The 15,648-nt window shown below is 38.8% G+C and overlaps 1 protein-coding gene across 4 annotated transcripts in view; it reads right to left on the bottom strand.

The window, feature by feature from the left end:
• Nucleotides 1-15,648, bottom strand: part of diaph2 (diaphanous-related formin 2) — a 496,954-nt gene that overhangs the window by 469,287 nt on the left and 12,019 nt on the right. For 3 of the 4 annotated variants that reach the window (XM_063000538.1, XM_063000542.1, XM_063000540.1), the window contains exons 3-4: nt 12,747-12,779; nt 3,635-3,811 (exon numbers count right to left, since the gene is read on the bottom strand). In XM_063000538.1, the coding sequence (XP_062856608.1) occupies nt 3,635-3,811; nt 12,747-12,779 (210 nt within the window). The remainder of the gene's footprint in view (nt 1-3,634; nt 3,812-12,746; nt 12,780-15,648) is intronic. The other variant, XM_063000539.1, reaches the window with a different exon arrangement.

Below are 15,648 nucleotides of genomic sequence, written 5' to 3'. Positions count from 1 at the left end.
TTTAGGGGTGTAGTCTCTTAGGGGTGTACTCACTTTTGTTGCCGGTGGTTTAGACATTAATGGCTGTATATTGAGTTTTTTTGAGAGAAGAATAAATTTACACTGTTATATAAGCTGCACACAGACTACTTTTCATTGTGTCAAAGTGTCATTTTGTCAGTGTTGTCCCATGAAAAGATATACTTAAATATCTGCAGAAATGTGAGGGGTGTACTCACTTTTGTGATACACTGTACATACATACATACATACATACAGTGTATCACAAAAGTGAGTACACCCCTCACATTTCTGCAGATATTTAAGTATATCTTTTCATGGGACAACACTGACAAAATGACACTTTGACACAATGAAAAGTAGTCTGTGTGCAGCTTATATAACAGTGTAAATTTATTCTTCCCTCAAAATAACTCAATATACAGCCATTAATGTCTAAGCCACCGGCAACAAAAGTGAGTACACCCCTAAGAGACTACACCCCTAAATGTCCAAATTGAGCACTGCTTGTCATTTTCCCTCCAAAATGTCATGTGATTTGTTAGTGTTACTAGGTCTCAGGTGTGCATAGGGAGCAGGTGTGTTCAGTTTAGTAGTACAGCTCTCACACTCTCTCATACTGGTCACTGAAAGTTCCAACATGGCACCTCATGGCAAAGAACTCTCTGAGGATCTTAAAAGACGAATTGTTGCGCTACATGAAGATGGCCAAGGCTACAAGAAGATTGCCAACACCCTGAAACTGAGCTGCAGCACAGTGGCCAAGATCATCCAGCGTTTTAAAAGAGCAGGGTCCACTCAGAACAGACCTCGCGTTGGTCGTCCAAAGAAGCTGAGTGCACGTGCTCAGCGTCACATCCAACTGCTGTCTTTGAAAGATAGGTGCAGGAGTGCTGTCAGCATTGCTGCAGAGATTGAAAAGGTAGGGGGTCAGCCTGTCAGTGCTCACACGATACGCCGCACACTACATCAAATTGGTCTGCATGGCTGTCACCCCAGAAGGAAGCCTCTTCTGAAGTCTCTACACAAGAAAGCCCGCAAACAGTTTGCTGAAGACATGTCAACAAAGGACATGGATTACTGGAACCATGTCCTATGGTCTGATGAGACCAAGATTAATTTGTTTGGTTCAGATGGTCTCAAGCATGTGTGGCGGCAATCAGGTGAGGAGTACAAAGATAAGTGTGTCATGCCTACAGTCAAGCATGGTGGTGGGAATGCCATGGTCTGGGGCTGCATGAGTGCAGCAGGTGTTGGGGAGTTACATTTCATTGAGGGACACATGAACTCCAATATGTACTGTGAAATACTGAAGCAGAGCATGATCCCCTCCCTCCGGAAACTGGGTCGCAGGGCAGTGTTCCTGCATGATAATGACCCCAAACACACCTCTAAGACGACCACTGCTTTATTGAAGAGGCTGAGGGTAAAGGTGATGGACTGGCCAAGCATGTCTCCAGACCTAAACCCAATAGAACATCTTTGGGGCATCCTCAAGCGGAAGGTGGAGGAGCGCAAAGTCTCGAATATCCGCCAGCTCAGTGATGTCGTCATGGATGAGTGGAAAAGCATTCCAGTGGCAACCTGTGAAGCTCTGGTAAACTCCATGCCCAGGAGAGTTAAGGCAGTTCTGGGAAATAATGGTGGCCACACAAAATATTGACACTTCAGGAACTTTCACTAAGGGGTGTACTCACTTCTGTTGCCGGTGGTTTAGACATTAATGGCTGTATATTGAGTTATTTTGAGGGAAGAATAAATTTACACTGTTATATAAGCTGCACACAGACTACTTTTCATTGTGTCAAAGTGTCATTTTGTCAGTGTTGTCCCATGAAAAGATATACTTAAATATCTGCAGAAATGTGAGGGGTGTACTCACTTTTGTGATACACTGTACATACATACATACAGTGGGGCCAAAAAGTATTTAGTCAGCCACTGATTGTGCAGGTTCTCCTACTTAGAAAGATGAGATGTAATTTTCATCATAGGTACACTTCAACTATGAGAGACAAAATGAGAAAAAAAAATCCAGGAAATCACATTGTAGGATTTTTTAAGAATTTATTTGTAAATTATGGTGGAAAATAAGTATTTGGTCAATAACAAACAAGCAAGATTTCTGGCTCTCACAGACCTGTAACTTCTTCTTTAAGAAGCTCTTCTGTCCTGCACTCGTTACCTGTATTAATGGCACCTGTTTGACCTCGTTATCTGTATAAAAGACACCTGTCCACAGCCTCAAACAGTCAGACTCCAAACTCAACCATGGCCAAGACCAAAGAGCTGTCGAAGGACACCAGGAAGAAAATTGTAGACCTGCACCAGGCTGGGAAGAGTGAATCTACAGTAGGCAAGCAGGTTGGTGTGAATAAATCAACTGTGGGAGCAATTGTAAGAAAAGGGAAGACATACAAGACCATTGATAATCTCCCTTGGGGTCAAGATCTCATCCCGTGGGGTCAAAATGATCATGAGAACAATGAGCAAAAATCCCAGAACTACACGGAGGGACCTGATGAATGACTTGCAGAGAGCTGGGACCAAAGTAACAAAGGCTACCATCAGTAAACACACTACGCCGAGAGGGACATAAATCCTGCGTGTCCCCCTGCTTAAGCCAGTACATGTCCAGGCCCATCTGATGTTTGCCAGAGAGCATATGGATGATCCAGAAGAGGATTGGGAGAATATCATGTGGTCAGATGAAACCAAAATGGAACTTTTTGGTAAAAACTCAACTCGTCGTGTTTGGAGGAAGAAGAAGAACCCAAGAACACCATACCTACTGTGAAGCATGGGGGTGGAAACATCATGCTTTGGGGCTGTTTTTCTGCAAAGGGGACAGGACGACTGATCCGTGTTAAGGGAAGAATGAACGGGGCCATGTATCGTGAGATTTTAAGCCAAAATCTCCTTCCATCAGTGAGAGCATTGAAGATGGAACGTGGCTGGGTCTTCCAGCATGACAATGATCCCAAACACACCGCTCGGGCAACGAAGGAGTGGCTCCGTAAAAAGCATTTTAAGGTCCTGGAGTGGCCTAGCCAGTCTCCAGACCTCAACCCCATAGAAAATTTGTGTAGTCCGTGTTGCCCAGCGACAGCCCCAAAACATCACTGCTTTAGAGGAGATCTGCATGGAGGAATGGGCCAAAATACCAGCTACAGTGTGCGCAAACCTGGTGAAGACTTACAGGAAACGTTTGACCTCTGTCATTGCCAACAAAGGTTATGTTACAAAGTATTGAGTTGAACTTTTGTTATTGACCAAATACTTATTTTTCACCATAATTTACAAATAAATTCTTTAAAAATCCTACAATGTGATTTCCTGGATTTTTTTTCTCATTTTGTCTCTCATAGTTAAAGTGTACCTATGATGAAAATTACAGACCTCTCTCATCTTTCTAAGTAGGAGAACCTGCACAATCAGTGGCTGACTAAATACTTTTTGACCCCACTGTACATACATATTAAAGTTGTAAACCAAAAGATTAATGCCTGTGACCTTAAACCTGCCCCATAACTTAAAATGTTTGGTCCAATATTCCTTTTTATTATAAATTCTTTTTGTTGTTATTTTTTCTGAGACACACATTAATAAATGCAATGAACAACTAAAAACTTACCATCATTTTCTCAAACAGGTCAACAATCTCTTTTTCTGAAAGGTTCATAGATCGTTCATCAAAAAGTGGTTGAGGTAGCGGTAGCTCAGCAACAGTGGACATGGGATCTGTTGGGTGCTGGATAAAAGGCTTCTCCTTCTTAACACCTTGCTTTCGGAAACTTGTGATCCTGTCCCGCTGTTGAAACCAAAGTTAACATCAGATTTTAATGCTTATTATGCTAATGTACAAACAGGAGTAAAAAAATCTGAGAATCCTGGAAAAATTACATATCGTTATTTCTGTGAAAAAAAACCCACCAATAACAATGGAAACAAATAAAAAAGGAAAAACAACCTGTGCAGCATCTTTTTAGAATATATAAAATATATTTAAAAAAATATAGAATTTCACGTTAATGAACAGTTATTTTAGATTTAAGAAGAAAAAAAATTGACGTACAATAGTTTGGACAGTCTACTAAGTAATTAGTATTCCCTCTGCCAGAGCTCTGTGTAGAGGAGCTTTCTGCAGCCAAGGACAGTCAGTACAAGTTAACTGCCAATGGCTCATTAAATTCCTAAGTTTGATGACTCTAGATAACCTTTGGTCAATATCTGCTACATGGCAGCTACAATTTTTTTAAATATTTGCCCTAACAAATTTTGATGGAAGGTTACCCATACCCAACACCGATATCGACACAAACATCCAACTGAATATAGTAAGCACATCGTTGTGTACATTTATGGTAAAATATACATACAGTGGGGCCAAAAAGTATTTAGTCAGCCACTGATTGTGCAAGTTCTCCTACTTAGAAAGATGAGAGAGGTCTGTAATTTTCATCATAGGTACACTTCAACTATGAGAGACAAAATGAGAAAAAAAATCCAGGAAATCACATTGTAGGATTTTTAAAGAATTTATTTGTAAATTATGGTGGAAAATAAGTATTTGGTCATTAACAAAAGTTCAACTCAATACTTTGTAACATAACCTTTGTTGGCAATGACAGAGGTCAAACATTTCCTGTAAGTCTTCACCAGGTTTGCACACACTGTAGCTGGTATTGTGGCTCATTCCTCCATGCAGATCTCCTCTAGAGCAGTGATGTTTTGGGGCTGTCGCTGGGCAACACGGACTTTCAACTCCCTCCACAAATTTTCTATGGGGTTGAGGTCTGGAGACTGGCTAGGCCACTCCAGGACCTTGAAATGCTTTTTACGGAGCCACTCCTTCGTTGCCCGAGCGGTGTGTTTGGGATCATTGTCATGCTGGAAGACCCAGCCATGTTCAATGCTCTCACTGATGGAAGGAGGTTTTGGCTTAAAATCTCACGATACATGGCCCCGTTAATTCTTCCCTTACTGATGGTAGCCTTTGTTACTTTGGTCCCAGCTCTCTGCAGGTCATTCATCAGGTCCCTCCGTGTAGTTCTGGGATTTTCGCTCACCATTCTCATGATCATTTTGACCCCACGGGATGAGATCTTGCGTGGGGCCCCAGATCAAGGGAGATTATCAATGGTCTTGTATGTCTTCCATTTTCTTACAATTGCTCCCACAGTTGATTTATTCACACCAATCTGCTTGCCTATTGTAGATTCACTCTTCCCAGCCTGGTGCAGGTCTACAATTTTCTTCCTGGTGTCCTTCGACAGCTCTTTGGTCTTGGCGATGGTTGAGTTTCGAGTCTGACTGTTTGAGGCTGTGGACAGGTGTCTTTTATACAGATAACGAGGTCAAACAGGTGCCATTAATACAGGTAACGAGTGGAGGACAGAAGAGCTTCTTAAAGAAGAAGTTACAGGTCTGTGAGAGCCAGAAATCTTGCTTGTTTGTGGGTGACCAAATACTTATTTTCCACCATAATTTACAAATAAATTCTTAAAAAATCCTACAATGTGATTTCCTGGATTTTTTTTTCTCATTTTGTCTCTCATAGTTGAAGTGTACCTATGATGAAAATTACAGACCTCTCTCATCTTTCTAAGTAGGATAACTTGCACAATCAGTGGCTGACTAAATACTTTTTGGCCCCACTGTATAAACTATGTAAAATTAAAATAATTTAATGGCATCATGAATTGTAAAATCTACAAATAGTATGATTACTGAAACACAGAAGAATTTTGGGTTTTAAATGTAATTGTTTAGCATGTTTAATTACATGTTTATTACAATTTTGGTTCACTTGGTTGGCGTTACAGACTTTATAATGATTTTGTTGCTATAGCTAAAACCTAAGTGCAGGCAATGTATTCAGACAGTCTATCTTTCACACACAGACACACACACATTTTGTTTTAGTTTTTAAACATAAAGCCTAGGACACATCAAAGCAATAAAAGAACCAAACAATAAACATAATTTACTATGTTGGGACAGTGGTCTATTTTAAGAGCAGTAGTAGCTCAGCAGCTAAGGCACAGGACTAGTGATCAGAAGGTTGCTGGTTCAAACCTCACCCTAAACAAGACCCTTAACCTTCAAATACATGCATTGTATTCAGACACAACTGTAGGTTGTTTGGATAAAAGCATCTGCTAAATGCTGCTTTCTGTGTAAAACTGTCTCTGGCAGTGAAAATAAGCAGTTGGCAACTGCACAGGTTGAAAGGGGTGTGTGTTAAGTACGGCTCTCCTTGGCTTGGGTAGAGGTCTGCAGCAGTGCAGGAAATAATTGAATTGACTAGATTTAGAGGAAAAGGCAAACAAGCACAAATCAAATCGCTAACAGTAAGCACTTTTAATGCTGACCAAATAGATCATTTTGTATTTGTAAATACCAGTGATAGCTCGGTGGTTAAGGTACTGGACTAGTAAACAGAAAGTTGCCGGTTCAAGCCCCGCCACCACCAAGTTGCCACTGTTGGGTCCCTGAGCAAGGCCCTTAACCCTCAATTGCTCATCGTGTTCCGCTTATTGTGTAAGTCGCTTTGGATAAAAGCATCTGCTAAATGCTGAAAATGTAAATGTAAATAGAATTAAATTCAAATTAAACTTAATTAAATTTAATTTTAATAAAATTTTAATTTGCTGTCTGCAACACACTCAAAAACAAGTTGGGACGAAGCAAAATAAAAGAATTTAAATGAATTTAAGTTACAATGTTTAAAAAAATTCCACAATAAGCTGGTGAATCTGTAACAGGTAAGGGTAGCCTAGCAGCTAAGGTACTGGACTAGTAATCAGAAGGTTGCCGGTTCAAGCCCCACCACTGCCAGGTTGCCACTGTTGGGTCCTTGAGCAAGGCCCTTAACCTTCGATTGCTTAGATTGTATACTGTCACAGCTCTAAGTCACTTTGGATAAAAGCCTTTTCTAAATGCTGAAAATGTTCATGTAATATTGGGTATAAAATGAGCAAAGTCTTAATCTTTAAAAGATGGGTCATGGCTCACGACTTTGTGCCAAAAGTTGTAATATACTTCTCAATCAGCTTAAAATGACATTCCTCAATGCAAATTATCCCATCTACAGTAAATAATGTTGTGAAAAGATTCAGGAAATCCCTAGAAATCGTAGTCGTAAAACACTGTTGATGTGCATGACATTCAAGCCTTAAAATGGTACTTAATGCTACTGTGACAAACACAGCTACATGGACTCAAAACTCTGTACTTCATTGCAAACCAACAATGTTGGGACATCTAGTAAAATGCAGTAAAAAGAATCTGTGATTGGTTAAATGTCTTGAACTTTATTTAACTAACGAGTAGAAAGAAAAGATTCCATTGTTTTCACTGATCAACTTTATTGTATTTTGTTAGTTTGTTTATTAGGATTTTTACACTTTGGTTACATTTATGACAGGAATGGTAGTTACTCATTACACAAGGTTCATCAGTTCACACAAGGTTATATCGAACACAGTCATGGACAATTTAGTATCTCCAGTTCACCTCACCTATGTGTGAGAGTAGCATTGATGCAAAGGTGTATATCAGGATTTTAGAGAGACACATGCTTACTAAGATGATGTGTTTTCCTGTAAAGTCAGTGTTTATTTCAGCACGACAAAGCAAGGCCTTATTCTGAATGTTCTACAACAGTGTGGCTTTAACAGTAAAGGTCATGGAGGCACCCAGGTGATATTCCGCCAGCACACCAGCGCTGGGATTCTAAACTCCCTAAGCTTGAATCTCAGCTCCAATACTGCTCGGAAAGAGCATGTGTCAGGCGAATATATCCTCATCAGACGCGATCAGGGTCCCCAGCAGCTAAAGGCTAATTGGCTATGCTAAATTGGGGGGAAAAGGGGGAAAAAATGCAAAACGTTGATGGAACATAGTGCTAAACATGTCTCTGTCCCAACTTTTCTGAGTGTATTGCAGGCATCAACATGTGTTCATATTTACAAAATACAATAATGTTTGTTCCCCTCATTAGACACAGGCAATCACGTGCGTTGGGTGCCTAAATAAAGCCAGAGACACCGCTAACACTTAAACTCTGTCTCCTTGGTGGTGGGCTACTTATTTTTCTGTCAATGTCAAATGAGCACTAAGACTTTTGATAGCAGTGGTTTTTCCTAGCATCCCTGCCATTTAGTGTCCCTATCATTTATACATTACTACATTTATATTTTTATATTTTAAATGTATGTACTATGACTTTCTGCATGAGTTTAAATTAGCAGGCCAGTCACTCCTGAGTAGATTCACCACTTTTCCAACTTTTTTGTTTAGTATAATGGCTCTTGCTGTAGTCTAGCAGACTATTAGCGCTAATGCAGCCTACAGCTACTGCAACCTTCCCATTATACTGTGATACATTGTTCATTTAGAAAGGGAAACTGCTTGACCTTGATGGTAGGGTTCAAATAATATTCTCATGTGCATTAATAATGAGTTGCCACAACACTACAGAAATAATAGCCTCCACTATTCTAAAATAGCTTTCCACGAGATTTTAAAGAGTGTTTTTGAGATTGTGCCTAGTTATTCTAAACAGTATTTCTAAGGTCAAGTATGAGAAGGTCTGGCTCGCAATCAACATTCCAAGTCATCCTAAAGGCTTAGTGCAGGCCACTGGATTTCCTCCATATCAAACTCCTCAAACCATGTGTAAATGGATCTTGCTTGGTGCACAGTCATGCTGGACAAGGAAGGCGGCTTTTTCTGTTGCTACAAATTTTGAAGCATTACATAAATTATTTTGTGCACCTGTGCAATGAATGTCACTGAAAAAACTGAACTTAATAATTATGAAGGTGTGTTCAATTAAACTGTTGATATATACACACATACAGTGTATCACAAAAGTGAGTACACCCCTCACATTTCTGCAAATATTTTATTATATCTTTTCATGGGACAACACTATAGAAATAAAACTTGGATATAACTTAGAGTAGTCAGTGTACAACTTGTATAGCAGTGTAGATTTACTGTCTTCTGAAAATAACTCAACACACAGCCATTAATGTCTAAATGTCTGGCAACATAAGTGAGTACACCCCACAGTGAACATGTCCAAATTGTGCCCAAAGTGTCAATATTTTGTGTGACCACCATTATTATCCAGCACTGCCTTAACCCTCCTGGGCATGGAATTCACCAGAGCTGCACAGGTTGCAACTGGAATCCTCTTCCACTCCTCCATGATGACATCACGGAGCTGGTGGATGTTAGACACCTTGAACTCCTCCACCTTCCACTTGAGGATGCGCCACAGGTGCTCAATTGGGTTTAGTCCATCACCTTTACCTTCAGCTTCCTCAGCAAGGCAGTTGTCATCTTGGAGGTTGTGTTTGGGGTCGTTATCCTGTTGGAAAACTGCCATGAGGCCCAGTTTTCGAAGGGAGGGGGTCATGCTCTGTTTCAGAATGTCACAGTACATGTTGGAATTCATGTTTCCCTCAATGAACTGCAGCTCCCCAGTGCCAGCAACACTCATGCAGCCCAAGACCATGATGCTACCACCACCATGCTTGACTGTAGGCAAGATACAGTTGTCTTGGTACTTCTCACCAGGGCGCCGCCACACATGCTGGACACCATCTGAGCCAAACAAGTTTATCTTGGTCTCGTCAGACCACAGGGCATTCCAGTAATCCATGTTCTTGGACTGCTTGTCTTCAGCAAACTGTTTGCGGGCTTTCTTGTGCGTCAGCTTCCTTCTGGGATGACAACCATGCAGACCGAGTTGATGCAGTGTGCGGCGTATGGTCTGAGCACTGACAGGCTGACCTCCCACGTCTTCAACCTCTGCAGCAATGCTGGCAGCACTCATGTGTCTATTTTTTAAAGCCAACCTCTGGATATGACGCCGAACACGTGGACTCTTCTTTGGTCGACCCTGGCGAAGCCTGTTCCGAGTGGAACCTGTCCTGGAAAACCGCTGTATGACCTTGGCCACCATGCTGTAGCTCAGTTTCAGGGTGTTAGCAATCTTCTTATAGCCCAGGCCATCTTTGTGGAGAGCAACAATTCTATTTCTCACATCCTCAGAGAGTTCTTTGCCATGAGGTGCCATGTTGAATATCCAGTGGCTAGTATGAGAGAATTGTACCCAAAACACCAAATTTAACAGCCCTGCTCCCCATTTACACCTGGGACCTTGACACATGACACCAGGGAGGGACAACGACACATTTGGGCACAATTTGGACATGTTCACTGTGGGGTGTACTCACTTATGTTGCCAGACATTTAGACATTAATGGCTGTGTGTTGAGTTATTTTCAGAAGACTACACTGCTACACAAGCTGTACACTGACTACTCTAAGTTATATCCAAGTTTCATGTCTATAGTGTTGTCCCATGAAAAGATATAATGAAATATTTGCAGAAATGTGAGGGGTGTACTCACTTTTGTGATACACTGTATATACATATAAAGTATCTGCACACCCAACCATGTTCTTGCATCCCATTCCAAAACCATAGCCGTTCATATCGAGTCATTACACCCAAACCAACTCCCCCACCCCCTGAAGCTTTAAAAGCCTCTACTTTAAAGAAAAAGAAAAAAAAAAAACATTTAGTATTTATTCTTTTAAGAGTGTGTTGGTGGGAATGTACAGTACCAGTCAAAAGTTTGGACACACTTTCTCATTCCTGTGGTTTTTCTTGATATTTTTTTAATTTTCAACATTGTAGATTAATACTGAGGATGTCCAAACTATGAAGGAACACATAAGGAATTATGTAGTGAACAAAAAAGTGTTAAACAAACCAGAATATGTTTTATATTTTATATTCTTTAAAGTAGCCATCTTTTGCTTTGATTACAGCTTTGCACACTTTTTGGCATTTTCTCAATCAGCTTCATGAGGTGCCACCTGGAACGGTTTTCAATTAATGTTTGTGCCTTGTCGAATTAATTTCTGGAATTTCTTTCTTTTTTAATGTGTTTGAGAGCATCAGTTGTGCTGTGCAGAGGTAGAATTATTAATATATAAAACATATTCTGGATTGTTTAACATTTTTTTGTTCACTACATACAGTAATTCCATATGAGTTCCTTCATAGTTTGGATGTCTTCAGTATTAATCTACAATGTAGAAAATAAAAATAATCAAGAAAAACCACTGAAGAGAAGGCGTGTCCAAACTTTTGACTGGTACTGTATTTCCATTGACTTAACATTTTGTAAGATTTGTAAGATCAGGCACTAGGATGAGAAAGCCTTGCTTAAAAACAAACATTCCAATTTACCCCAAAGGTGTTGGAGTAAGGGGGGGTCCAAATATCTTTTCAAATATAAAACAAGATTAAGAGAGGTTTCAGCTCAATGTTTCACCTACCTGGATTTTCTCTGTCACAAAGCTAACATAATTGAAACAAAATACATCCAGAACTTGTTTAATGTATCAAAATACATCGACAAAAAAAACATTTTAAACAACAAAAGACAGACAAATATTATAGAAGTACAATGGCGAAGAGTACACAATGGAAGTACGCCACAGATATAGAGTTACATATAGAAGGACAGAAAATTTCAGTTTTTGTCTCAGTTACTAGAAACAACAGTCCATGCATCTTCACTGTTAGTTTGTGATTAGAAACATAGTTTTTTGAAGGGGTGCATGGTTGTATGGATGGATGGATACAAAAAAACACCTCTTACAAGAGAGACCAAAGACAAATAATTAATACTAAAGTACCATTATACCTCACTTTTACATATTCTGTAACTAATAGCACACTTGATCAAGAACTGGGGTGGACAAATCATAAAAACCATCAGCTAGCCCACAAGATGGGAAAACTCTTTAATGTGCGCATTTACTTTGAATGAGACAGTATTAACCAAGCAAAAAGTAGCTAGAGTGGTGCATTCCATGAAGAAAATGCGAGTGTGATTGCAGCTTAGCAGATGTTTGACAGATGCTAATGTGGTAAGCTAATTGCTCGGCAGCCACTAATGTGTTGTTAGGTGGTTGCCAAAGTGTAATCTTTGGTTTGTTTATGTTCTCTTAGGTGGTTGTAAGTATAGCTAGATATAGCTAGGTTGATATGGAACAGTTTTTTAGTGTTGCTAGATAGTCAATGGGAGAAAGGAGGGATGAATTAAAAGAGAAATGGAGTACAGATCATTACGTTTGTAGATTGGAGCTTGATGACCCGCTGAAGGTGTACATAAATTTTGGTGGCTGTCAGGTAAAGGAAAAATAATTTATGGGAGTGAATGGGAGGAATTAAAAATGATGGGGGGGGGGGTGAACGAGTGCGAGTCAAAACAACTTTGAAACCCTACTTAAGGTAAATGTATGATGCAATGGTAACTACTAACTAATGTCATGCGGTGAGATATTCATTTTAGTGTCAGAAACCACTCAAGCTGATCAGCTGCTTTTTAATACACATCATCATCATCATCATCATCATCATTATTATTATTATTATTGATAGACTGATTGCTGGCTATTCCCCTGAATGCTTCCTACACTTTTGCAGGGCAGTTACAAAAATTATTGTCCTAGTGCTCAGGCTTGTGATTTGTCCACCACCCTAAGTTTCATCTGATTGTCAATAACCGTATATTATTATTAAATAATAATTTTTTTCTTTGTGTTTTGACTTTGATCTCTCCACTGATTGTGTTTGTTTTGTAAAGCATGTGCAATCCAAGAAATCACAAAAATGAGATGCAATGCACAAAATAAAATGCAGACCTTACCATGTCATCAGCCAATGTTTTTATATGTATGTTCTGTTGAAGGGAAGGCACAACATATTAAGGTTCTATTTATAGATTAAAACCATGTATGTCCTTTAAGATCATGACACATGCAAGCTTCATTGCTTTATAGAAATTACTGTATGTATTTTTAAGCAGTTCCTAGCTAGACATTGAAATGTTCTTTATAAATCCTAGTTTAACTATGATCTCTTTTTGTTTCTAATGTATATTTCGGTCAAAATTCTTGCTACCTTAAGTAAAAATGGGTTTTAAAAGAGGTTAAATAGTTAAGTAGATCAATCTCAGATTTAATATTAAAGATGAAAAACACACACACACACACACAATAGTGCAAAAATAATTAAAGCAAACAGGATGCATCTGACCAAAAATGTTAAAAAAAAATTAGATGTTAAGGACTTTGAACAAAGCAAACAAAACACTTTCTTAAAATAAGACAATATTAATGTTTAAACTCAGGAATTGTTTAGCGATCAGTATCTGGTCAAATAACCCAGATTTACAATAACAGCTTTGACGTATCTTGGCATGAGTCTTTTACATTGATCCTGGTTGACTTTATGCTACTCCTGTAGCAAAAATTCAAGCAGCTCAGTTTTGTTTCATGACTTGTAACCATTCATCATCTTAATATCATTCCAGAGGTTTTTAATGCAATTCAGGTCTGAAGTTTAATACAGTGACTGTCAAGTTGCATTCATTTGAAAAATTTCATAAAAACAAGGTCAATCAATAAACATTGGGGACAACAAAGCTTGCATGGATTTGTCTTTGTAAAGAACACATGAATGAAATCACATACAAGGTTATCCTGAATGAAAACATGCTTACTTCTGCTCTGACAATTTTCCCCAACTCTCAAAATAAAACATGAAACACTGCATCACTTGCTATCATCTGTTACAAAACAGTCATGCTTAGATTTAACAGATCTGGCAGTAATCATGTCTGGAAGTGACTAGTGGAATTGAATTGAGTTAACTGGTATGTAGGGCTAAACAGATTTGTTTTTTCAATAAATGAATTAAATTTTGTGTGACTACCCTTTACCTTCAAAACAGCATCAATGCTTTTAGGCACACAGTTTTTGGAACTTGGCAGGAAGGTTGTTCCAAACATCTTGGAGAACTAACCACAGATCTTCTATAAATGTAGGCTTGCTTAAATCCTTCTGTCTCTGTCTCTCTAAACCCAGACAGACACAATGATGTTGAGATTTGGGCTCTGTGGGGGCCAAATAATCACTTCCAGTTCTCCCTGTTCTTTTTTATGCTGAAGGTAGTTCTTAATGGCATTGTCTGTGTGTTTGGGGTTGTTGTCCTGTTGCAGAACAAATCAGATGTCTCCCTAATGGTATTGCATGATAACATGATAAGTATCTGCCTGCATGTATCACCGTTGAGGACACAATTAATCCTGACCATATCCCCAACTCCATTTGCTAAAATGCAGCCATAAACTTGCAAGGAATCATGCTTCACTGTTGCATGTAGTAACTTATTACTATACCACTCTTGGTGAACAAACTGCCTTCTGTTACAGACAAATATTTTACAATTTTGCTCATCACTCTAGTAGATAGATGTACCTGGGTCCCACAGGTTTCTGCCAGATCTGAGCTGATGGCACTGCTGGACATCCGATTTCGAAGGGAAGTAAGCATGATGTGTCTTTTATGTGCTGCACTATGTTTCCTTGGCCGACCACTGCATCTACAATTGCCTGTTTTTGTGCTTCTTTAAAAAAGCTTGAACAGAACATATTAAAACCCCAGTCTGCTTTGAAATCTTTGCCTGGGAGAGACCTTACTGATGCAGTAACTACCTTGTCTTGTTGCTGTGCTCAGTCTGCCACAGTGTATAATCTGTGACATGAAACACAACCTCACCTTTGTAGCAGAGTTTAGCTGTTCCTCACCCAGTTTTTAAGCTTCTATACAGCTGTTTCTGTTTCCGTTAATGACTGTGTACTTTAGAAAATTATGGTCATTACCGCCTGTTTAGTATAATTTGTTAATCATATGCCTGACTATAATCCTACAAAATCAATGACTTTGTGCAAGTGTACCTTGAAGAATTGACGCTGTTTTGAAAGCAAAGGGGAATCACACCAAATATTGATTTGATTTAGATTTCACTTTAGTTCATTCACCTTGCATTTTGTTAATTGCATTCTTATTTTGCAGCATTTTTCCCACACCTTTCTGCCTTTTGCAGAGTACTGTGCATATGTGTGTATGTGGGTGATTCTTCAATTGGGGGAACTTTTACGTCCCTAGGTTATAAATTTGTGTTAAAAATACTTTATTACAAAACAAATATTTTAGGTATTAAAAAGATCATTCATTGCATCACTAAAAAAAATACATACCAAAATAATTATGATGATTTAAACATCAATATTTTGCTACTTTGGCCTTGTCCCCAACCCAGACTTTAAAACTTCTCTGCTCTAATAAAATGCTAAAAAGTGATCAATTCATTATAAAAATCACAATCTGTATTTTATTATAACTTAAAAAGAACCAAAATGTAATTTTTTTTTCATATTTGTACAACCTATGCATATTTTTGAGCAATATATTACTGTCCCCAGCATTATCGTCAATACCGCAACAGTGTATGGTTTCTGTAGGGAATCATTTGAAGGTAACACTTGTTTATGTTGTAATCATGGAAACAAAGACTCGCAAGGAAGCACATGCCAGCCATGACAGAAGACTGACATTTTAAAGTCTGGAAATGTGAGTAATTTAATCATGTATTCCTCCTGATCATAGAGTATATTTATTCAGCGTCATTACCATTTACATCAATATGGCAGTACTTTACCAAAAAAAAAAAAAAAGAAATGTACACATTATTTATATGTATTTAAA

This window comes from Trichomycterus rosablanca, chromosome 8 (assembly GCF_030014385.1).
Source record: "Trichomycterus rosablanca isolate fTriRos1 chromosome 8, fTriRos1.hap1, whole genome shotgun sequence".
Classification (NCBI taxonomy): domain Eukaryota; kingdom Metazoa; phylum Chordata; class Actinopteri; order Siluriformes; family Trichomycteridae; genus Trichomycterus; species Trichomycterus rosablanca.
This window is presented reverse-complemented; position numbering and strand designations above follow the sequence as displayed.